The sequence below is a fragment of the Filicampus tigris genome, chromosome 1 (genome assembly GCF_054856515.1).
Source record: "Filicampus tigris isolate MCC_2025a chromosome 1, RoL_Ftig_1.0, whole genome shotgun sequence".
Lineage (NCBI taxonomy): Eukaryota > Metazoa > Chordata > Actinopteri > Syngnathiformes > Syngnathidae > Filicampus > Filicampus tigris.
In genome coordinates, this window is record NC_141217.1 from 28,035,058 (window position 1) to 28,061,474 (window position 26,417).

General features: G+C 39.6%; 1 protein-coding gene across 2 annotated transcripts in view; it reads left to right on the forward strand.

The window, feature by feature from the left end:
- Positions 1-26,417, forward strand: part of LOC147153450 (microphthalmia-associated transcription factor-like) — a 60,578-nt gene that overhangs the window by 16,776 nt on the left and 17,385 nt on the right. Inside the window, exons 1-2 of one of the 2 annotated variants that reach the window (XM_086029982.1) lie at positions 2,367-2,435; positions 13,317-13,548. In XM_086029982.1, the coding sequence (XP_085886108.1) occupies positions 2,386-2,435; positions 13,317-13,548 (282 nt within the window). In that variant the 5' untranslated portion in view covers positions 2,367-2,385. Of the gene's footprint in view, positions 1-2,366; positions 2,436-13,316; positions 13,549-26,417 lie in introns of those variants that run through there. The other variant, XM_086029971.1, reaches the window with a different exon arrangement.

A 26,417-nucleotide genomic window follows, 5' to 3' on the forward strand; every position in this document is an offset into this window, starting at 1 on the left:
ATTATTTTATATTATGCTAGATCAGTGATTCTCAACCAGTGTGCTGTGAGAGATCATCAGGTGTGCCGCGGCAAATGATGTCAAATGTTTGAACACAAAAAATAATTCTTAATTAAAAAAAAATTGGTTAATTTATTTATGCCAACCATGTAGTAACAGGCAAAACAATAAATGTTTTCTTCCATGAGATGACAGAATGTACATAATGACCCTGTGTAGCCACTTTTTGTGAATCGTTTTGCTAAATGGTGTCCCGTGAGCTTTTTTCCGATGTGAAATATGTGCCTTGGCTCAATAAAGGTTGAGAAACACTGCCCTCGATAATGTGCAACTACTGGGTGGCGATGCACATTTAAATTTGGGTCTGACTGGTCAAATTCAGAAAAAAGCATACAATTCCATGAGAAAATTAGTGCATATCTTTACAATATGCATACTGCATGAGCCAATATCGCGATAACGATCATTTTTCGATATGTTGCGCAGCCCTGCTACAAAGGATCAGTGAATCAATAATATTTCCATATTTGCACACACATGCATATTTGTTTACAGTACGTGACTTGGTAACAATTTATTGACTTTGACATGATAGCCTGTTCAGTCCTTTGGCAAACAAAGCTTCTCCCTACAGCTGTTTGTAAAGTCTTATCTTTTTCCAACAACTAGGTTGCATAGCTTTGAGCTAAGCAAGCAAAGCCTTGAAAATTGATTGTTCATACTGTATTAGACAATAATGCTGATCAATATCTTGTACAGTCTGTTGAGAACTGCATGGCAAAAGGCCCTACAGCAACACGTCTGGGACAACTATGTGTTGTGTGTCATGGATTATCATCATGACATGTGTCCTGGAAGAGAGGTTTCAGGGCCTCTTGTGATGGCCTGGCCATAGTAGAAAGAAGAAAGTTCTAGTATTTTACTCTAGGGTGTGTTCCTTCTCATTATTGCACCACTACTCTGTCTTTGTTAGATGATCAATGTGACACACTGAGCATTTGATGTACCGTAGCTGATAGATGAACAGTGCCCTCTGCTGGAAGAAGAATCCAAAATCCATGTACTGTAGATCCAATAGATCACGGGTCTGAAACCTTTAACATGCAAAGAGCCATTTCGACCCGGTTTCCTCGTAAAAAAAAAAAACACCAGGAGCCTGCAAACACTTTTTTTTCCTGAAATGAAGATGTTAGCCTATATCTATCTATCTATCTATCTATCTATCTATCTATCTATCTATCTATCTATCTATCTATAAAAGAGTGTGTTGCTTATGAAAGCTATGCAGTCGATCCGAAATCAGAAAATAAAATTGTATTTATTAAATGAACACATTTTGAACTCTTACAAAAAATCACAGAGTTGAAGGTCTCTTTCAAATGAATTAAAAAGCTGAACTTAAATTATTACATCAGTCAAACACATTTTTGTACGCGGTATTTGACATTACGCTGATGTAATCGTATCATCAATCTTACGCCAATAGGCTGGATGATGTTAAATTGAGTCATCTTTAAACATCAAATTGGTATCCAATTCAAAGTCCGATGTGCATTGAATTTTTTAAATAGGCATGTTATAAATAGAAATACAGTACTTCTATTATGACAGCTTGAGTTGCAGGTATTTTTACAAATACTTTAGACAGGTTTGCCCAAGGGTTTACGTACTCTAATATGCCTGATTCAAAGGAGCAGCTCATCAGCAAGCTTGGCAAGAGCCTGATAAGGATCCTGATCTCTCTCTGCACCTGATTTTGAACTTCTTTCAGACTCCGGTCAATAAAATATTTTTGTTCCGTCTCTCCGTGCAGTCTGATACCAAATGTCCCACAGACATAGAGCAGTGGTTACTTTGCTTCATCCCCAAGCAAGAACCTACTGTACCTGCGGGTCAAATGCTACACCTGTGCAGTTCAGCTTGTCCTAATTTTCAGTAGGTCTTTAGCTGGGGGATTAATCAGGGCAAAAACTTGATTTTCTTCATTTTTCAAAGTCATGTTTTCCCCAGGGTCACTGATGGTGTAGCGGTACACATTGTAATAATGAATAAACCACAACTAAGTATTTCATTAGCTGAAGGATTAGCCCTGACTAAATCCTACACGACCAATCACCAGAAGAGACCTACTGTATATCAGCAAGTGAAACATTATCTGTGTGTGTTTGGAATCTCTCCGTTGGTGGGCAGAGTGTTGGGTGCGCGCTCTTCCCCTCAGCTCGGGTGTGCACGGACGGGGGCTGGTCCTCTGCATGGCGATTGGAGAGCACGGGCAGGGCCCAGGAGCCTCCCCCCTCTGACACATTTTCAGCGCTGCACCAAGCGGCATGACTTTCACTAGACTCCAAGGGCGGGCGGTACACCTTCAGGAGTAAACAAACAAATATGGAGGCCGTTGGAGTGCAAGTGTACAGACCCTGCTCATTTGACTGTGTGTGAGTATGGCGGCACAGCGACTCGGATATTACAGGCATGTGTTAAAGCAAGGGATTTTGAAGTCATGTTGGAATATACATCAGTTAATTATGTGCTGTTTGTGTTGGGGCAGATTGAACCCTCCAACCACACCACCCAAATCAGCATTAAATGTTGAATGATAGTGTCCATAGACCCACTTTTAAGCACAAGAAGACCAATAAGATGTCTTACCAATGTTGAACGTTGGTTTTAGATCAGGCTGTTGTACCATTAGTGCCCAATAGGTAGTGCCATTCATTCTTTTTAGAGGGACTTTAAAGGGATGGCTGGGCCGGGATGGCCATGTTTTCACTAACAAGTTCATTTTATATATTTTTTTGATCAGGAAAATGAAAAGAGTTGTCATTTTGTATTTTATCAATACATTTGGGAGAAATGAGGAAATAAGTGACTCCATGAATAACGTCTCTTGTTAATGAGGAGAATGGCCGCGCCGCCTACCGTTCTATCCTCGTTTGCAGTCACTGGAGGAACCGATAACAAACCCTCCATTGGAAATCATTGTACTTTCATTGCTTATAACATCCAAAAACGGTGATCAATTGGCACCAAAATTTATGTGGACATCCTTACTAATGACCACTTCAACATATCAAAAGGATTAACCTCACCGTGGTTGATTTATATGAGGATGAGGAAATGTGGAAGTGAGCACAGCTACATAGATTTATGCTGGGACGAGTGCACACTGATTCTTTTCTGTTCGATGAGGTCTTACCTCACTGTGACGCCGCTTCACTCTCGCGGCTGCAAACGGTGTCGGACAGCGCGCGCGACTGCCTGGTAGGCAACCCTGCGACATGAAGACGCAGGCTCATGATCACCTCCACACACTGCGCGAACAGTTACGAGCTAATGTTGTTGTGCTAACGCCTGTTGTATTAACGGCCTGAAGCTAGTTGTTGCTATTAGCTGTACTGTTATCCTACTGTTAGTTGGGGAGGGGAGGGAAGTGGGGGGGATAAAGATCCATGCTTGCCTGATTGCTTGCCCACTGCCAGTCGCCGTCTGCCTCCCGAGAGTTGACACGAGTTTAGTTTCGCTAAATGTCCGAAATATAACCAGTCGGGGTTCGTGTGCGCATTCATGCTCTTGTCCGCCTGTGTAAGTGGAGAAGCGATCGCCACGGTATTTTTGATTTTGTGGAGGTGATCATGATGAGATCACGTTTTATGTCAATAAATCCAAACTATTGTACAGAACACTTTTATACTTTCACGGGTTGAAGTGGACAAGTAGTAAAGTGCATTTGCATTTTGGTGGAGATCGGTCGCTGTTTTAGACAACTGAACTGACAAAGCGAGCAATATTACCAGGCTTGCCTCCCTCCTGTGACGTAGACTGCTGAGACCGAAAAAATAAGCCCAGCCCCAAAAAGAGGCGCGGCAATTTGTTGTAAATCTAATCACAAAAAAAGCCATTAAATCACTACAGAGTCTTTTGAGGGGGGCATTTTAGTACTGATGTCATTTTTATATGTAAACCTTGTATATAAGTGCCAATGTTAAGCTCATCCAAGTGTCCCTTTAAAGTGATCATCTGGCTTGGATGGTCCATATTTCACTAACAAACTCAATTCAATTTTTGTGTGTGTTTGTTTATACCTCCATCTGCATATATATATATATATATATATATATATATATATATATATATATATATATATATATATATATATATATATATATATATATATATATATATTAGAGATGTTCCGATCAGGTTTTATGACACCGATACCGATCATGCATGAGTGAGGTCGGCCGATACCGATTCAGATCACATGGAATATCTGTATATTTTTTCATTTATTTATGGTGACTGCTATTATGCATTATTATCTGAAAAAAACCCAGCCATATTATTGCCGTAATTTTGAAACAAATCTATATATATTTTCAAAAGCATGAAGAAATACTAAACCGTTGCTGGCACAATACAACAATTACTCAGTCACAAAGATAACTGAAAAACTTAAATTTACCAGCTTTTACTAAGACAGTTTTTAACAAATCAAAAATAATCAGCAGTCTCAAAAGACTTCATTATGCAAAAAGTCAAATAAATAACATGCTACCTAAACATTGACTGGTTCAGAATGTAATCAAAGTAGAAAAAATCGTCACATGAGTGATTATGCATGTACTAAAAATGGTGGGACTAAGGAATTTTAAATAACAGACTTGAAAATGTAGATTTTATACAGTAAATGTGCCTTTTTGTGACCACTTGATGGCAGCAGAGGTGATCTATAAACTCAAAACTCAGATTGCATAGTTTAGATTTCAGACTTCAGTTTGTGAGCTGGGCTAGTAACAATTCAAGTTGGTGACATGTTCAATGGTCAGTTGCTAGCCTTGTCTTCCTCATGTTGAGCCAACAGTGAAGTGTTTTTGAGAATGGAAGTTTAGTTTATTTGAACTGCATGCAACCCAACTAGGGCTGTCAATAAGACTGTGCTAGCCAAGAAACAAAACTTGCTGGGGACCAGACCTCACAGAGACAAAACCAAGTCTTTTGAGTGTAAATACTGCAACAAGCTGAGATTGAGACAAGACCAAGACCAAAAAATCAATTTTAAAAACCATGACAAGGTTGAACAGAACATTCTTGCTTTGATTTTAATTCTCTTTAAAATACGTTTAACAGTCAGAAACACTATCTTGAACATGTCCAGTGTGAAATGCAAATATCTCAAATAATACTTTTTTTCTCAACTAAATTCTTGTGAAAAATAATTCCTTGTACAGTAGTACCTCTACTTACGAAATTAATTGGTTGTGGAAGAAATTTCTTTTTTAGTAGAAAATTTTGTAAGTAGGGACGCGTTTTCCATGTAAATGCCCTAATCCTTTCCAAGCCCCCAATATTCAGACATAAATGTTTTATAAAGCATAAAAATGCATCAAAACATGTAACAAATGCATGTTACAATTAGATTATTGCACAATAAATGAGAGTTGTGCATAATGTAAAAAACAAAGAAAAAAAAAAAAAAAAGATGGTCGTTTACCATTTAATTGCTGTCCTCATCGCTTTTTGCCCTCTGTGGTTCATGTTCTCTCTCAGAAGTGGTTTTTGCCTGGCGTTTTGTAAAGAACTGATTTAATAACGTGGCGACTGTCGATACATTACGGTCATATTCTTTGGCGAGATCAACCAAACGCATCCCTTTTTCATACTTTTCTATTATCTCTTGCTTTGTTTGTATGGACAAAAAAAAACCATTTTCTCCTTTTTTTCTTTTCCTCGTTTCTAATTCACGTAAAACTATCGGAACACCTCATGGCCCGAGGGGCGAATGACGAGGACGCTGCATAGACTTTATCTATCACATATATATCCATTTACCTGTCTCTCTACATGCATAGACACATACGGTAGAGGTCCCTCTTAGCCAATGGGATGCCAGGAAGACACTAGATAATAGCCAATGGCAGAGCAGCTATGAGTATGTTGCGTTCAGGAAACTCTGGAGCTGCGAGTAGCAGCCCATGCTTTTACCTTTTGTATCCTGAAATTTCTTTCGTAACAAGAGGCAATATTTTCCTGTTGAGACGTTTCGTAACGTAAAACTTTCGTATGAAGAGACGTTCGTAAGTAGAGGTACTACTGTATTCAAAAATGAAGAGAATTTTTTCTTTGTTAATTTGGCATAAACTACAGGGGATATAACTTGACCACAGGTAACACTGTTGCAACCAACTTTCTGAGTTTGAAACAGGTACATATGTGTAAGTATTTATCCAGTTTTTCCTTGCCCTCCTGGGGGTTGAGATCAGGGGATGTCGTGTATATGATCTGGTGCATATGTGAAGCCCTTTGAGACTTTCCTGTGATTAAGTGCTATATAAATAAATTTGACTTGACTTGACATTAATATTACTTACTGATTGATTTACCAAAATGTATACATCAAATTTTAAATAGGAAATTGCTATTAATTTGTGCGTGCTCAACCTCAGTTTGGCCAATCAGGATATTGGACGGTCTTGCATTCACAATAGTGCAGGCATAAACAATCTCACACCGTTTTGAGGAGACGTTGGTATCTCCATCTATCGTACATGATACGTAGGGGGCAGTGGGGATCTTCACCGGTCTTCAGTCCAAGTGAACTGAATGCAAATATGCTCCCCGACCACTCAGCCTTTTTTTTCTGTTTTCGTGGGGTCACCATTTGGATTGTAAATGTGCATGCGTGCAACGATACAGAACCCCCCAGGACATGACAAAATTCCCATTCAGCTACTTGTAAGTCAATGTTTTATCAAAAGAGTTGTGAACATTTTTTATTAAGGTCGAATTCTTGCCCAGTGCTGCTTTAAAGCGTGTTGATGTTGAACTGTGGTGACACGGTGGCCGACTGGTTACTACTGTGAAGTCGATTCAACAAAAAGAGAAATATTTTGTTAGTGGGAGCCAAGCAACTAAAAACAATACCTTTAAAATATTAGATCCAGTGACTTGGATTTAAAATTCTGTGATGAAAGAAACACAATCACCCTTGCAGACAATGGAATTATGCATTATGAGCTTTAAAGCAGCTTCTAGGTTTGGATGCAGAACAAAGAAAAAAAAAGAACTAACATAAAAACTAAAAGGCTCATTGAAGGTTTTCGTTTAGCTGCAGTTCCCTTAATGTTTCTAATCTACCAATCAATTAATTAATAGTGTATATTCAGTATTATAAATATCTCACCGTCTTTATCATAATACAAACCCATTTGGCTGTGGTGTATACTGAGAAATGTAGAGAGTTGTTGAAAAAAATTGAATACTGTGATGAAGAAAATAGAAAAGGGCATAGAGATTCTGTAGAGAATTATCATAGTGTTTGATATTCAAGCAGGAATTAACTGATGGTGACAAGTGGTGACATATTGCATCCAAGTCACTCATGGTGTAGTACTCTGCACCACTGTGTTCTCTCACTTGACGACCTTGCATATAGTGTGGGTACTTTATTTCCTATTCTGTGACTACGTTTACATGCAGTATTCGGGTTAAGGTCAAAATGTCAATTTCGGACTCATTCGAACTAGACCGTTTACATGGCTTGAGCGGGAGAGCGTTACGCCCCACGTTTAAATAACCAGATTGAAATGGCGACGCACGGACGGCATGACGCAATTTACGTCATCTCCGCTTGTTACTTGCTTCCGTCAATGAAACACATTATATTCATATCATTCACCGCACGATTTAAGCAGACGGTTTCCTCCTCACTTTAAAAATGTGTTGTCCTACTTACTCTAGCTTTCGCCATGTTTTGTTTATCACTAAGGATGTATTTCCGGTGGGTTGCGCACCAAACAGCGGGCATACAAGCACTTCCTGTACTACAAAGACCAAGATTCTTTGCGGTTGAACATGCGCGGTGTTACATGTGCATTCGACATATTTTGATTGCCGTATACATGCACACATATACAGGTTTGAAAGGGAGTAACGTATAGGCATGATCTTTGGAATTTTAAAAAACAGAATAAGGACATATTCTGGTTATTATGCGTTTACATGGCTTTTAAAAACCCTAACGCTGCCAATACTCGGGTTTTAGAAAGTTTATTGGCTGCATGTAAACACAGTCTGTGAGTGGCTCCTTGATTAATTTTCACAAAAATAAAAAAATAACTAATAAAAAACAAAATTACTAATAATACTAATAGTTTTTTTTTCACAAACTCCCCAAATTCTTAAACAAACGCTGATGAATATTAAATATACATTTTCTGCAAAGAACTGGGGTTAAGTGTTGAAGAAATAGCTTTTTTTTTTTTTTTTTTAAATGGGCTTGTTCAGTCAAAATGCACAATGCATAAAGTATTCCATTTGTCACACTCCAATTGAAATGGTATGTTCTGTCTCATGCAAAAGTAGAGTATTTGCCACGTGAGGATTCGAATTTGGAACCATACGCAGACATGACCCGGAAGTTGCAGAGTAAAAAGTCTTTATCAACAAAAATACAATGTAATTACAGAGAGCTGAACTGGAAGAGAATTTGCATCCTCACTCGAAGAAGGTTTGACGTACTGACAACGTGTCACTGAGCAACTCAATTTTGTCAAAGCGATCATTCGAAAATGTAAACACTGGCAAAGAATACCGTAAAAGAAATACTGTTGCATATTGCTATTTGATGTGTCTGTTTCCTAATTATTGTGAGTTATTACTAATATGTTCAGTGTCTTCAAATTATAGCATTAATTTGTAATAATAACATATACCTGTAATGTTATTTAAAGGAGAATTCAACGCAAACATTTTTTTTTTAAGAATATGTTCTATGCAAGCCCACAAGATCACGGCTCAGATTCAAAAAACAGGTCAGCCGTGATTGGTCGTTGTGAGCAGCATTTCAGTCGACAGAAGACAAAATGGCCGACCCCAGAGATGACTAAAAACGAGTGCATTTTGCTGCTTAATTTATATTCCGCGAACGCAAAATTAATCAGAATGCCGTGTTTCAACTAGTGGGCCTGCTGGGAACATATTCTTGAAAAAAATATGTCTGGGTTGACTTCCACTTTTAAGGTAATTTGAGTGGATTTGTTGTTTCAGAAGTGTGCGTGCACTTTCAAAAATGTTGGAGACCCTTGGTCTGCGGGATGAAGGATAATGGTTGAGAGGAAATTAAGTTGGTTGTTTTCTTTTACGACATTGGCAACCTGTTGATGCATAAATTAATTGATTTTCTCAACAAAGAGGTCATTGATGGATAACCGCGTGCCTTTGTTTGATCTTCGAAGCAGATGCTACAGTATTGTCTGGCTTTTCAGAGTTATAGTGGGGCGTTTGGTGATTTCTCAGGTTGCTGACGTGATGATTTAAGGCTACTGGTCAGTTAGCTGGTACCTTTTCAGATAAGAATGAATAGCACTTATGCTTTTGTTATATTTGAGAATAGACTTGCATATTTTGCAAGCTGTGCTACTGGTCTTGAAGCACCGATGCTTGTTTGCCATATGAACCCACCACCTGTTGATTTCAGTAAAGCTTCCATGTTGATTGTCAATTTATTGACCTCAAGCTATCATCGCCACTGCAGGGTGTTGCTTTGCATGAATACATTGCTGCTCTTCATCAGAAGAACAACATAAGTACAGTGAAGCATGCAGCATAATGCTTTTAGTCAGTTTTTCTTCAGATGAAATGGGGGTCTTAGTCAAGGGTAAAGAAATGATCAACAGTTCTATTCACAAATCAGCGTTAGGACAAAACCTGAGAGAAAGTTTTTTAAAATTCTTATCGTCATTTGCAAAGATGGTCATGCCTTCCCAGGCACTTTAGAAGGACGAGGTCGGACGGGTCGAAGGACCATTAGTTTTATGAATAAGGACGGAGGGACGATGACGGAAGGGTACTCAGGTCGCAGATGGAAGACGGACCGGCAAAAAGGGGTAAAGTGCTCCTCTGTGGTTATTTGAGGTTTAATCGGTACTTGAAATGGTGGTCGTTGTGTGCAGACCCCTATGTAAACATGATTTTAAATGTGATTGGTTAATTCTGAACACAGCCAACCTCAGTCATACGGTAAGAGGACGTGCACACCTGTGAATTGCGCAATCACATTACAGTATCTCAGTTGTTTACTTTTAGGTTCCCTCCTTTCTAAAATATATATTTTTTTCAATTTATTTGTTTAGGTTAAAGGTCACAATTGTGGAAAAAGTTTTGCATCTATTTGCATGTCAGAAAATGAACAAATAAATAATTGTTTCCATATAAGGTGGCATTTGAACAAAGGCACGTCGACTTTTTTATATCTATTGTATTTGATTAAATGACTCGAAGTGATAATTGACGAGACAGTGGCAGCAAGGCTGATTAAAGATAGTCCAGTCTCAAAAATAAAGCGTTTCCTGGTAAACAATTTGCTGCTTCCTCGTTACTGTTGATAATGGCACAGCACATGTGGTTTTGTTGCAGTCTATATCTTGTATTTTTGCTCTTGTCCAAACTTGAGTAGCTGTCTTTTCAGACAATAAGGTTATATACATTGGTGGGAGAGAAGGAGGGGAATGATCGTACGCTGAGGGCCCAACACCCACCGAATGCACGGCAGACTGAAGCTGTGTTTGACTCTGCCGGCTAATTAGTCCGATTATTGCACAGCTGGATTGGCCAGACGTTTTGCTGAGTTTTATCAAAAGGATCACTCACTCGATGAAGGCTTGATCCCGACAACTTCTGCTTCAGCAGAGTCCCTCTATTTTAGGAGCGCCCGACTCTGTCTGGGGAGTAGCCGTCTCGGTTTGAAAAGAGTGGGAAAACTGAAACAGCCCTTCTTGTTCCTCTTTCTGTTATGCAAAACGTTTTGAGCGTGCCGCTGAATTTAGCTCAAAACTGTTTTGGTCTATAGGTTTGTTCTGCTCTTTTTATCATGTTGGATTGTAGCTTAAAGAAGTCAGGATCAGTATTATTTAAAAGAGCTCAAACAGTAGCTTGTGATATATCCCATGTGGCTAATGTAATCATGTACTGTCATGCTGAATTGTAGCAGATGAAATTGTGTGAGGCAGATAAAACCAAAATTGCTCAGCTGATGATGATAATAATAATAATAATAATAATTAGTATAGTTTTTTTCATCTGAGTTTTCCTAATTATAAATATTGATGGAGTTTCTTTCTTGGTCCATGTCAAACCTCGCCACGGAAATTGGGTCAGTCGTTATTGTGTAATCATGCACACAAACAAATGGATCAAGCCTCGACCATCAAAGTATTACCTCTTTCTTGCATTGGATGATGTAAATAGGTGGCTGTGTTAGATGAATATTTGTATTCTCTATTAGTAAATATTTGCTAATACACATGCTGGATAGATTTTTGATGCGTGTACGACGTTCAAATAGATTTCTCCCAGGCAGTCAGGAAAGAAAATTATAATGATGAAAACATTGCCGTTAGTTAGAATGAAAGAAATGTTTGTTATATTTATGTAATCATCTTGAATATAATAAGTATCAGTAACTATTTTAATTTCTATGTACTGTGTTATGGTGTTTCATGAATTTCAGGTCAGATAATGGTCATGTTGAGTTAAACTTAAAGGGACAATGTGTAGAATGTTTTGATTTTTCAATGATCGTGATTTCAACAATATGCAAAAAAATATGCTCGATCACATCAATGTAATTATTTTTATACAATCATAGGTGAAGTAATCTCGAATTCTATTACATAGGGCACGCCTCCCCTACAGGAGGCTGCCATGTTTCGCTGCCATCTTTGTGCTACGGATACTCGAAGGAGACAAACTTAGGGTAGTTCCTTGGCATCATGACTACTGCATACTTGGTCTCTTGAAGGCACCGCTTCCATCTTAGGTCGCTGCATTCTATTAATTGACCACTAGATGGCACTGAATTTTACCCATTGTCCTTTTAAAAATGTTGGAGTAACATTTCTGACAGGCTTTCGTCAAAATACTTCGAGGATTAAGAATTAAAACACTCTTTTCATTCAGTTTCTTCAGCCTCACTGAAATTAATTAACCTGTTTTGAGATATGTGTGTGATCCTTTCTCATGGAAATGAGTCACTGTGGACCCCTCCCGCCTCCTCTGTGGGGCCAATGTCGGGTATGGCTTTCGTGAACATGATGACCGGGGGTGGAGCTTGGGTGGGTGGGTGATGACAAAATGAGTGGCTTGTACTTGCACAAATGGAAGCCCAAAATGTAAATCATTTTGACAAAAAAAATGTTCTAATAGTTTTTGGGGGAACAATGAAATGCTCTTCCACTAAATTACACAGTTACACAGTTAACCTTTTTACATATTTTTTGTGAATCAATTTGTTACGTTTTGTGCTGTAAATTGTTTTCCAGTGTGAAAGAAAAAGGTTGTGAAACGCTGTTTTAAACAGTGTATTCTTGAAAATGTCCAAGTCAGTCGGAGTTGATAATGCAAATGAGCCGAACTGTGACATTACACTGTGGTCAAATTCAGAATGTATTGTTTGTAGACAGAATTTGGTAAATAGCTAACTCATACATTTTTTTAATTGGTTGTTCACGCTTGATGGGTGGGCAGGCACTTCACAGACTCAAATATTTGTACACAAGCAATTAAAACTAAAATCTATTTCTATAATACATCCCCATAAGCATTTAACTGTTCTGTAGACACAAATCAATTGTGACATTGATTTAGTTAAACAAATAATAGAATAGAAAAGGCTTTTGTCTCCATTGTTTAATGTACGACAATAAAGCAGAAAGGACGAAGTATGTGAGCATATTGTTAGATTTTTTTTTCTGTGGCGATTTACTTCCATGATCTGGCCCACAAAAAAACAATCGTGATGAAGTTCTTCGATTTAACTTTGTCAGTGTCCCCTCCATCATTTCATCATGGCCACCACTGCTGCTAATCTGTCTTTGCCTCTGTGAACGCAAGCGCTTCACACTGTGAGGAAGGAACGTGACGATTAGCAAATAGGAAAGGCCTTGACGGAGCAAGACGGGAAAGGGCAGGAGCAGTGAGTCGGGCAATGCTACTTGCATGTGGTGGGAGTGGCTATGTGTTGTCAATCCCCTACAGAATGTAAGTGTAAATGGGAAAACAGTCCAGCAAGAAAAAGTCCTCACAAGTGCTGTGTTTAGCAATTGGAGCGTGGCCCCACACCAAGTAACTAAATCCCACAGGCGTGTGTCGAGAGAGACATGCTCGTGAATCAACAGAGCTAATCTCTCACCATCATCTCGCTTGATCTAATCTCTGCACCTGACCTTTCTCTGCCCTCTCATTTCACTTTTAAGTTGATGCTCTTCATCTCACCTTTTCAACCCTCTTTTCACCTGGCATCGTTCTCCCCTTCACCGCAGCCCGTCGGAGCAGCGCGGCGCTTCCAAACCTCCTCTCAGCTCCTCGGCCACAACCTCGCGCATCCTGCTACGGCAACAGCTGATGCGCGAGCAGCTTCAGGAGCAGGAGCGGCGGGAGCAGCGCAGGCAGCAGGAGTCCCAGTACCCACAAACCACAGCTGCGCAAAGCGCTGCCATCAATGTCACCGTCCCTGCACCGGCCGCTGCGCAGGTGCCCGTGGAAGTGCTGAAGGTAAGACTCTCTGGCTCTTGTGCTTGATGCTGGAGTGGAAACAGGAGAAGATGACACAAAGTGTGATTATTCTGCGAGAATATTTCCATCTCTGGAATCAGTGTGTGTCATTGCTGCAGTCTGAGCAGTATATTTATAGACTCTATTGACTGGGGTGTGTGTGGATAGTCAGGAAATCACGGAATTACTATATATGTGTGGGTGTGCGTGTGTGTGTAAAAAAACAAAAAAAAAAAAAACGGGTGAGTGAAGTGTGTTAGAATGTGTATATGGGGATTATCTTTCCTGAGAGAATTCCTCTTTAATGCATGCTGTGCTTCCAGCCATTTGGATTTAGCCATCTTTAATCCTATTTGCTCAGCTACATTCACATCTTTTCATAGCTTTGATTCCCTGGCAGTGCGAGGGCCTGGAGACTCTTAAGGTTTTTCTTTACGAGTCGAAGCCGTAGCATTTGAGGGTGCATTTTTACACCGTTCTTTGGTAAGTTTCCTTTAAACTCTGTTGTCCTGCAAATATCGATAGCAATGTGTTGTTGTTCTTTTCAACATTGTGTTGTTGGTGGTGGTGTTTTTTCATCATTGGGACTTAACCATTGTTTTTTTTCAATGATGCTCCTTGAATAGCTATTTCTGTTCGAAAAATTGTTGTTTTCTGCAGTTTGTGAGGATAGAAAATGCATATTACTCGAGTTTGGAAAGAAATGATAACCAATCACTGATCCGATCAGAAGATAGACCAATCTATTGAAACAACGTGTTTACTTACTGTACAGTCGACCCCTGCTATTGACGGTGGATTGGGACCGACTTCTCCGATGAATAGAAAAAAATTGCATATAATTGACGGCCATTGAAACGCCTTGGGTAAAAAAATAACATATAAACCTAAAAAATTCTCCCCAAAAGTCTGATAAATATTCATTACCCTGAAAATGGGAGGGAACTCTATCTTTACCATTGGTGAGATTATGATACTAATTTCAACTAATGTAATACCCATCCATCCATTATCCAAACCGCTATCCTCACAAGGGACGCGGGCGCGCTGGAGCCTATTCCAACTGCGTGTGGGCAGCATGCGGGGTACACCCTGAACTGGTGGCCAGCCAATTGCAGGGCACACACAGACAAACAACCATTCACACTCACAATCATACCTAGGGACAATTTAGAGTGTCCACTTAACCTACCATGCATGTTTTTGGAACGTGGGAGGAAACCAGAGTACCTGAAGAAAACCCACGCAGGCAGAGGGAGAGGGAGAACATGCAAACTCCACACAGAAAGGCCGGGGCTGGAACAAATATAATATCATTTAATCGCTACTAGCTTGATACATTGTGGCTGCATGAGGACTTGATAAGATCAAAATTGCATTCAGAAGTCATTAGACACTGCGAGGAACACGTGTATAGAATCAAATAACACAGCGCATAAAAGGTTGTACTGATTATAAAATAAAACAAAGTTGCATAGTCTCACATTGTGTTGTAAAAGGCCCATACTCTGGCAGCTATTGAGTAATCTTTGTTGAACTAAATCCATCCACAGCACATTGAGAGATTTCATGGTTGCTTGCTCAGCCACACTTTCATCACTCTTGGATGTGTGTGGCATGGGCCAGCCATGGCACTCAAATACAGTATAACACTGGTCCTCTCACGCAGCATCGACCTAATCTGCAGCGCTTTGCGAGCTTTAGGGCGCCCCCTCCTCAAACCCTCACTTTGTGTACAATACGCCGCGCTGGAGTTATTTTTCTGGTTTGGCAAGGGCTTACAGACATTCTTCGCTGACTGAAGTTGTCAAATGAAAAGGCCATTCCAGCTTGGCGCTGTTGAGCTGGGTTAACCTACTCCCCCTGTCTGTGGTTAGATTAGTAGAGTGCGCGCAAAGATCAGGGGTACCAGGCAGAGCTGCTGGACCTCAAAAAGTGCAAACATTAAGCTCAGATGAGTTTATCTAAAGACTGATTGGACCCTTAATTAACCAAGTGACCTATGACCTCCCGGGGTATAAGCAAGGGATCAGTTTAGGGATCAAGACAAAGGAGAGCACAGCCTTGCCACACACTGAACACTAATTCAGTGAAGAATGCTCGTAATTAGCCCATGGCGCTTTCATTCCACTGCATATTTAAGAAGGAAAAAAAAAACTCTTTGAATTGTTTGTAGGATAACTTCCTGAAAGGGTTAAATATGATTTCTACCATTTTTTTTTCTGGGGATTTATGGTACCTCAAAAAGAACAAAGTCCTGTACATTTTCTCTTGGATTAAACAATAAGTAACTCGTGACCAATATGCCTCACAAAGTACAGAAAAATTGCATATCAACATTGGCAAAGACCTAACGCTTGAAGGAACTGTACATTGGTGTAAAGCGACAATAATAACTTGACCTTCAGATAACAGATTCAAAATTATGTTCATTATATAACAAGGAGAATAGTGCCTAAAGTATGTCATTGACACGGTGACTCAGGCCAAGTACATTGGTCATCTTGAATATTGGTGGACTAGACAGGACCGCTCACATGCGGTGTAGCTCTAGTGTCAGTGCTAGCATTGCTGTTTAGTAAGGCGCAGCCGATTAAATGGCCGGCCGATTTAACGATTATGGCCCCTCAAACATGACCCAAAATAATCAGCCAAATGGCCGATGTTTGCCTATTGTTTTTACCTTTATGTTCTCTAAACATTTACAGCAGGGAACACTGACTGGCCTCATTAATTATTACAAACAGAATATACCATAACCTTATGTCCTTAAATGTATAAAATTAGTAAGGATGTGCAGATCATGCTTTTTTGGCACCTGAGTCCGAATCTTTGGTTTTAAGTATCTGCCGATACCGAGTCCCGATCCAATACCTCGGCAATACATTCAGGAACAAAAGAGCGTGCATCGGATTTTGCTCAAATTAATGTAATATGTTGTTATATATATTTATATTATATGGACCATTCTACCAAATCAGTGCCAACTGCTTCTTGTAATTTTCTTTTTTTTTTGCTTTTTAAAGCACTAATTTTGATGATACACATATTGAACAACTCAATGTGTATTGGTTCATCCCAGGACTTCTTTTATCATGTAAATTTGTGGTACTGAAACTCTTAGTGTTTTTTTTGCATAAAATTAGCAACTACAGGCACTAGAGCAGTGATATTTGCACTAATTGAATGTTAATTTTAAACACTATACATAGTGCAGGGCTCTTTATAAAAATGTATTTTCATATAATTGACTGGGCAAATGGCACAAATTTGGTTGATTGGCCCAAATAAGCATTACCATAGAATGAGGGATTCCTCTGTTTGATACATTTGATTTAATGGTAAACAAAACATTTACATCGTTTTTTATAGGCTTGTGCAGACTAAAATGAAGACACCGCAGCAACAAAGTTGTTTGGCACATGTGTGACTTCTGTCATCTAGAAAGGAGACTAGTGATTTATGACCTTGTTAAATGCAACCAGTGGGGAACAAACTTGCTTGCCACCAAATGATTTACACTCGTTAAACTCCTTCTATTTGAAGTTTTGTCATTTGGAAGTGTCACAATTAGGGGTGGGCGATATATATCATCACCGATATTATCGTCAACGTTGCTTTCACGATGTGCAATTTTAGATTATCGAGTATTTGAGTGAGCACTTTCTCAAAAAGACAATCGAGTCCACTCATGGCTGCAATGAAGGGGAAAGTGATGAAATCCTCATTTGGCAAATCAGCGTGCATAAACGGGAATAATAGGGAATAATAGCAGACATTCAATTCGCAGAAATATTCACAAAAATCAGTAAAAACACTATATATAGTCAAGACATGATTCAAAGTTTGTCATTGTTAAATTTAGCCGCAGAATATTGTTGTATAATGTTTTGCAGCTGTATGCCGCAGTTTAGGATATAAACAAGAGCTGTTGTTTGCAAATGCTGTATATCCGTAATTGTTCTGCGAAGCAAGTGCAGATTTTACAATATTTTTTTGGGAGAATATTGTCAAATTACCGTTATCAAGTTTTTTGAAAAATAATGGAGATTTTTTTTTTTTTAGCTCATATCGCCCACCCCTAGTCACAATTGCTAACCTGTCCATTGAGCTCTCATCTGTCTCAACTCTCTGACAATGCCATTTAGGAGTCTTTATATCAGGCAAGGCAGACAAAATAAGCATCTTTCGGCTTGCCTGTCCCTCCAAACAAGCTATGAAGACAAACCCATCACTCTGTTTCTGCCTGCAGGAGAGAAAGAGCGGAGGAGACATGTTTGTAGGTGTGTGTGTGTCACACTAACTACATTCTACAGGGAAATAAAAGCAACATTGTGTAATATAAAACTGAGCTACTACTGTTCTATTTGGCAACATATTTGCACATTTGGATTATTAAAACAAATATATTTTATTTTCAAACCAATCTTTTCACCCATTACCGGATCAGCTGAAAATCACGTCATTGGCCCCGGTTTCCGATCATGTGATCGTAGGGGTGGGCGATCTGGCAAAAATATAATATCACGATTTTTTAAAAATAAAATCACGATCACGATTTTATCATGATTCTTTTTTCAATCGTTTTTTTAATACTAATTTGGACATTTCTGACCATTTTCTTCACGTTAATCATATAAAACATACTTAAAATGTGTATAAAACTCTAAAAGAAAAAAAATGACATTTTAAGTCAGATAAGCTTTCTGAACAGGTTTTAATTTGAATACTTACAATTTTTATCAAAATGTGCAGTGAATATAAACATAAAAGATAAAATAATGTAAACACAAAAAGTAAAAAAACAGCTCGTAATGCAGGTCTCGTACTTTGAAGAGTCTTTTAAAGCCCTCGTTTTCCACTGTTTTAATGTGAATCATGTCTTTAGCAAGATAATAAGTCACTGCCTCAGTTACTTTTTTACACTGCTTGCTTGTTTTTTCACATGGAGTGCTCTTGTTAAATGACTGTGTTACGGTGGGTTGCGTTAGCTTGGAGCTAGCGGCTGCCACTGGCTCCCATGTGCCTGATCTCCGTTTGCTTTGGCTGTCGGCGCTCACGTCCGAACCGAGTCTCTGCAAACTTTGCAAATAACTGGTTTGCGCTTTCTCCTCTGAGGAAAAACCAAACCAAATCGACGCTGTGGATGTGGAGTTTCTTTTCGGGACCAACTCTGCTTCGTGGTGACTTTCCGCTATAGCTTCCCGCTATACAAACAAACAGGGAGGCGGGGAGTGTCACGTACGGTGCACTGTGCGTGTTGTGATTGGTTGGTCGGGGATACGCGTCAGCGGCTTTGCGCCGCCATAGAGCTAAACTGTATAGAATGTGCCATGTAGACGATCAAACGATCTTTCGGCTTTATGAGATCGTCAACACGTTAAACCGCTTAACGATCTAATATCGTCATATCGCCCACCCCTACGTGATCGTATCGTGACGTTTATAAACATTCGATTTCATGAGAGGGTCATTCTATGGCCATTTCAAGACAAAGTAAATCTTAATTTTGACAAGCAATGCTTGGATGAGCAATGCAAGTTGTGCAATTGACCCGGACGTCACTAATTTACACAACTTAAAGTCAGGGTCAGTTAGGTTCTAGTTAGCGGACGTTGTGACTACCAGTGATATGCTTTTTGTGGCACGTCAAGGGACCCTATCCCAGCTGTCATAGAATGGTGCTAACACAATTTACAGCAACATTTAAACAGCCTCTCCTGGAGCTAAAGCAATAGCAAAAGCCATTGTGGTTTTTGAACAGTACTCACTGCTCTGCACCAAAAACTAAACAAGAATGACATGAATATTTTCGAGATCAGTTTTTTGCACTGAAGACAGCGGTACCATTCATTTTGCCCCATATCTCCAGTTTCTCTGTTACACGCGGTGTCCTTTTTAAAAAGAAAAAACGTCACAGAGCTCAACATCTTTTATTTTATCCACTAAAACTGATCCACAAACTGCGCCACCGTCAAGACATGATAAGAGACACCTGCTTCATTTCGTCCACTATGTTTGTTTACTCAGAAGTCACGTTTAATCTCAAGGGGTTTTGTGAGGTTTGCCGTTTGATTTGAGAATGTCTGTTGAATGAATCAGTCCCTGTGTGATGTGTTGATCTTGTCATGTGACTGCACACCACACACGGTACATTCAAAACTGTTGTACCCGTGATTTTTTTCCTCATCACGTGTGGGGTCTCTCAGAGTTTGGAAGTTGGCCGACAACTTTAAAATCTTGCCGTGTGAACCAGGTTTAAGAAGAGAATTTACCTCATTTTGCTGCAAGTATTACGGGAGCATATAGAGAAAATCTAATGAGATATTTGGATTGTACATCCGTAACTGCCATAGAAAATGTGGATGGCTACTTTGTTTACGCCCAAACAATTGGGATGCAGATCACTAAAACTTTCAGACTGATCAAACTGTTGCTGTTATGCTTTTCTAACATTGCTAATTTCCTAAAAAAAAAAAAAAAAGAAAAGAAAAGAAAATTATTGGTGTTGCACTTTTGGTTTAGGTTTAGGGTTAGGGTTATAACCATTTTTTTGATTGTTTAATCAATGTGTTTGTCCACCATTCTGAAGGTCAAGATCCAAACGAAAAGACTAATAGACCGAAAATGGAGATATGTATTGTTTGTACAGTATGTAAGATGCATTTTCTAAAGTCGCTAATTGTTCAAGTTTACCTTCAACAAAGTGTTCAGAGCAAACATAGGTGTATGAACTGGGTATTTGGTATCTGAGATCAATTCTGCTGATTCGTGAACGGCAGATCGTCCATCATCCCTCAAATCTTGAGACATCTGTGTCATTGTGCTGCGTGATAAAACTGCACCATTCAGAATGGCCTTTTATTGTGGGCAGTCTAAGGCACACCTGTGCACTAATCTCAATTTATAATCAGCATCTTGATATGGCGCACCTGTGAAGTGGGATGGGTTAGCTCGGCAAAGGAGAAGTGCTCACTATCTCACATTTAGACTGGTTTGTAACATTATTTGAGAAAAATGGTGATATAGTGTATGTGGATCTCGTTAATCTCGTAAAAAAGTGGAGCAAAAACAAGTGTTGCGTTTATATTTTTGTTGAGTATAATTATAGAGGTTAGCGTTTTCATGTTCAGTACTCTGAATTGCCCTTTGGACATGCATGCATAGAGGTGTCGTGTTTAGAAATCAAATATAAGTGTTTTCAGAAACTTTTCAAACAATACATTTTCTTTTCATTTTCTTCTTGACTTTTATAAATGGGTCGTGACTTTGCAACAATAGAGAAATGTGGTTCCCAGGGTGATAACAGTTGGGAACCACTGCGTTAAAGGAATCCATTCAGGTTTTCTTTCCTGGAGAAATACCTTTTGCATGCACTGATAATGACTGAAGATTGTCAATCTCACTGATGTGTTTTTTCTCCTAAAGATCACAATTGTTCTAGTGAGTCCCACTGAGCATGTCAGCATCTTAGCTGTCACACAAAGTGGTCCATTCTTTTGCGAATGGTTCTTTCTTGTTAAGTATTCTGTAGGAACATCACAGCATGGCCGAAAGCATGCAAGTAAAAAAATAATCACACGTCCCTTCTGAAGTACAACAACATGCTTTGTGCACGGTTCCTACTCTAAATATCTTGTCGCTGACTCCTGCAAGGGCTGCTGAAGGCTCCAAAACCATCTGAAGAACAATGAGCTGTCTTGTTTGCTGTGGCTGCAGATCAGTAGTCAGTCAAGTTAGTGGCGTGTGTTCACCGAATACATTAAGTTTAAACCTGCTGCTCCTTTGATCTTAAGCATCCTTTTATATCGCTCACAGCAAGTGAGATTTGTAAATCCTTCAAAGTACCTATGTCAATTCACAATGCAAATAACCTTTTCTCCTTCCAGTGTCTTGAAAGATTTTTTTTCCCCTCAATCCACATACATTTAACAATAGCTGCAATATATGTACTGAGAAGACGGGGAGATTCCAGTCTCAAGCCTGCATCCCCCGGGGGCTCCAATAAATTCTGTCAACTGAAATTTTTCTTGCGCAAAAAGTATATAATAAATTAAGAAAACCTTGAGGATGGATATAATCTTGAAAACCCTAAATCCTGATTTTTCCACGTTATCATCAGTCGGGGATAATGTTATGCTACGTCCGCATGGTATATTAACTCATTCAATCCCAAAGACATATTTATGTCTTTTCACAGTCCAGCCATTCAATCCCCGGAATTTATTTATATTAGGGCTGTCAAAGTTAAAGCTTTAATATGGAGATTAGTTTAAATTTGATAACGCACAAAAAAAAAAAAAAAATGAACTCAGTTTTATTTTCTTCCTGTAGCAGCTGACTTCTGCTCATTGTGCAAACTTAGAGGAGAGTCACTGTCGCAAAGACAGACTTTTATGTAGTTTTACTTTAAAAAGTTGCTTGACGGCTCATTGGAGAAATCCAAAATAATTTTCACATTTTGCAAAGTCAAATTCAAATATCATATTAGTTGTACGTCATTGATATATCTTTCAACTGTTATATTTTACAGGAAAAAAAAAAAAGTAAAATAAACCCAATTAACAGCCAAACTAAAAAGGTGTATATATATATCATTCGGCCGACGCCTAGCCACAGAATGACGCGATGCGGCTCATGATCCAAAGTCAGAATCGGCTAAATATGTCTAATTGCAACATTGAACCAACAAGTTCAACACACAAATGCACATATCCAGCTAATATTTAGCTTAGATCATACGTAGCTGCAGCATATACATAAATACTGTACATACAGATACATCCTATGGTTACATACTAAGACTGCTTAGATTAAATAGACTTTCCTTGCTTGCCCTTAAAATGCAGCATTGTGTTTGTCATATATATTTTCTCTCTACAGCAAGACAAGGTTAGCCAATCAATTGGTGTTCAGTAGCATGCTTTTAGGAACAGCTGAAAGACGCACGCGTGCGTGTGAGTGTGTGAGCGTGTGTTTGAAAAGGGCTGAGGGGCTGTTCGCGTGAGTTGAATCCAATGCTTGTTTTTTCAATTGAAGAGAAAGTCAACCCACACTTTTTTTTTTTTCAAGAATATGTTCTATGCAGGCCCCCTAGTTCAAACAAGGCATTCTGATTAATATTGTGTTTGTGGAATATGAGTTAAGTTGTAAAATCCATCCCTTTTTTACCATCTCAGGGGTCGGCCATTTTATTACTTCAATTATTCCAGAATTCAGCCGCACGTGTGCTGATAAGGACCAGAGGGTAGGAGCACATTTTAAAATCGCTGCATTGCCTCCCCATGTGTTTCAGGATTGATTTTAAGGTGGTTTTGGTAGTTTTTAAATGTCTTAACGTTCTTGGGCCATCTTATTTATCTGACTTGCTTTTTTCACATGGACCCTCACGGATCCTGAAGTCCTCTGGCACTGGCCTTTTAATTATTCCTAGGGTGATAACCAAAACACACAGTGAGGCTGAATTCAGCTATTATGGTACACAGCTATGGAATAGACTGCCAGAGAACATCAGGTCTGCACAGACTGTTGCTATTTTTAAGAGGACACTCAAGACACACCTTTTTAGTTTGGCTGTTAATTGGGTTTATTTGACTCTTTTAATTTAGGTATATTTTTTAAAATCTAATTTATTGCTTTTAGTTTTGAGCTCCTTTTATTCTTCATTGTCTTTTACTTTTTAGTTCTTTTATTTTGTTGTTTTTTTTAGCTTTTAGTTCATGTGGTTCCTCATGGGGGGCCTCCACGCTGAGAAATGTGGCTGACCTTCTCGCGGGGGGCGTCCTCCTGGAGGCTCCTTATGCCCAGGGGACTGGGGAGCTCTGCATCATGTGTAGGGTCTACCCCAGTCAATCTGTGCCGGGGGTCTCAGTGACGGCAGTGCTCCCTGTAGCCCTTGGGTGCCTTTTCCTCACATGGTTTCTCTGTGCCTCGCCATGTCTTTTTAACATAGTTTATCAGGATGTGAGTGTGTGTGTGGAGGTGTGTTTGCGTGTGTGTGTGTGAGCAGGGGTGCTTGCGTGCGTGTGTGTGTGTGGGGGGGGCGTGGGTGTGTGTGTGTGTGTGGGGGTGTGTGTGTGTGTGTGTGAGCGGGGGCATGCTACTGTATATGTTTGTGTGTGCTAACAGTGGAGGTGGGTTTTCTTTGTATGTTGTATTTTAGATGTTTCAATTGCGTCCACTGATAGTGTAGTGGTACACACGCCTGAGTTGTGTGCGGGCAGCGTGGGATCGATTCCCGCTCAGTGACAGTGTCTATGTGTGCCCTGCGACTGGCTGGCGACCAGTTTGGGGTGTAGTCTGCCTTCGCCCATTGACGGCTGGGATAGGCTCCAGCAACTCCCCGCGACCCTGTATAGGATAAGCGGTTTGGAAGATGACATGACATGACATGTTTCAATTGCATAGCATTTTGAGTTGCATTTTTATGCATGAAAAGTTCTCTAAAAATAAAGTTGGATTTAATATTCTGATAATACTGTACATATTGAGCCCAGCAAAACTATGTGTACTATGTTTATTTTCTATTTAAATACGAAGGACACAGGAGAACTACAAAACAGCCTTTTAATAATAATGGCTCATAACAAAGAAATCATCACACATTGAAATTACATTATATTGAACCTCTGAAACACACATTACCTGTTAGAGTATCTTACAAAAGATGTAGTCTGCAATTTTTGTGGTTATTAGAAAATAGATTCACCAACCTATCTAAGTCCTGGGACTTGTGCTGACTAAAACGCAAAGATTGCTCAGACGGTTATTGTCCATGACAATATACAGTATATCAATATACATCCATCCATCCATCCATTATCTGTACCGCTTCTCCTCACAAGGGTCGCGGGGCGTGCTGGAGCCTATCCCAGCTGTCTTTGGGCAGTAGGCGGGGGACACCCTGAACTGGTTGCCAGCCAATCGCAGGGCACACAGAGACAAACATCCGCACTCACAATCACACCTAGGGCCAATTTAGAGTATCCAATCAACTTACCATGCATGTTTTTGGAATGTGGGAGGAAACCGGAGTGCCCGGAGAAAACCCACGCAGGCACGGGGAGAACATGCAAACTCCACACAGGGAGGCCGGAGCCGGGATCGAACCCACGACCTCTGAACTGTGAGGCGGACGTGCTAACCAGTCGACCACCGTGCCGCCCTATCAATATACAGTAGATATCAAAATTGTCGACACACCCTGTTTCAAATGCCATTTTTTTGTGATGCAAAAAACAAAAAAATCGACCAAGATAATTTCTATTTTTTTCTCTTTTATGTGAATGCTGGCCTGTAAATCTTTTCAAGGGGGGAAGTAAAAGTAAACAGCTGAACTAATGTAGTTATTTTTACTCGCCCTCTCAAAAAAATTCATTTTGTAAATTGATTTGCACAGCTAATAGGGCACATTCATGGTTGAAAAACGTCTGAAAGGATTCATCTTGGTCTCATTTTTTTATGACAAAAACCTGGCAATTGAACTACAGTATAAATGTCATAAAGTTACAGACACATAAGTTCATGCATACATAAGTTCATATGGGTATGTAAACTTAGGAGCACAACTACATATTGTAGTTCAATCAGCGTGACTTCGGCCAGTCTCCAGTTGAAAAGTCGAGGTCAAGCCATCTGCCACAGTGATTGCTCGAAGGGCCTATTTCAAAATAATAGTTAGCCTATTGCCTACAAGGCATTGATGTCCATTATATTATGAAGTTGGTCCTGAGATATATATTGTTGTTGTTGTTATTGTTGTAATTAGGGAATAAAAAGTAAAATAAAAAAATGGTGAAAAGAATTATAGTCACATTAAAATGACTATCTATTATATTAAAGCAACACTGTGTCATTTATCAGTTTTTGTTGATTATGACAGCGCATGTGGACAAAAGCGATAGTATTTTGACAAAAGTCAATCACATTTCCCATGAGCGCCAGCGCGTAGCGTCGTGAAATCCTGAGCTTTCGCTGGCCTGCAAGTTGGACTGAATTACATTTCTATTTCCAGTGACTGTGTGAAAGATGAATAGCGATAGGGTAATGAAACTAATTTTGTTCAAACAATAGTTTTTTTTTTTTGTTTGTTTTGGGGCTTCTGCATGACACCAGTAATAGCGCATAGATGTTCAAATCGAATTCCGTCCTTATAGCGAAAGGAGTAAGTGACGTATGCAGTTCAGGACATTTATATATTTTTTTTGTGTGTGACAGGGTTACTCCCTCACTCCTCAAAGTTGCCTAGTGCCAGTAAAAACAATACAAAACCCCTCAGGGCATGGTAAAAGTCACATTCAACTAGTGGTAAGCCAATTTTTCATCAAACGAGTTGTGAAAAAAATGTATTAAGGTTGAATACTTGCCCAGTGTTGCTTTAACTTTGAATCATTGTTTAATCAACATTCAAACACACGGAAATGTCTATACTGTCTACAATTTCAATATGCAGACATGAGCACAAACCATTAACTTACAGTATGTTAGCCATTTTTAGTTAGGACCCCCAAATCATTACCAAGGCAAAGTGTCCTCTTCCCTCCACTGTGCAGGAAATAAGGATGTTGTTAGCATGAGGACCACAGTTGGCATTTGGCGCGATACCTTGGGTGAGAGACTGGGTACACCCTGAACCAGTCGCTAGCCAATCGCAGGGCATAAAAAGGCAAACGTTCACACTCACATTAACACCTGCAGAGAGTTTAGAGTCTTTAATTAACCTAGCATGGATGTTTTGGGGGAATTTTGAAACCGGAGTACCCGAAGGAAACGCATGCAGGCACGGGGAGAACATGCAAACTCCACACAGGCAGGCCGGAGCCTGGATCCAAACCCAGTTGTGCAGAGGCAGTTGTGCTAAGCAGTCGTTC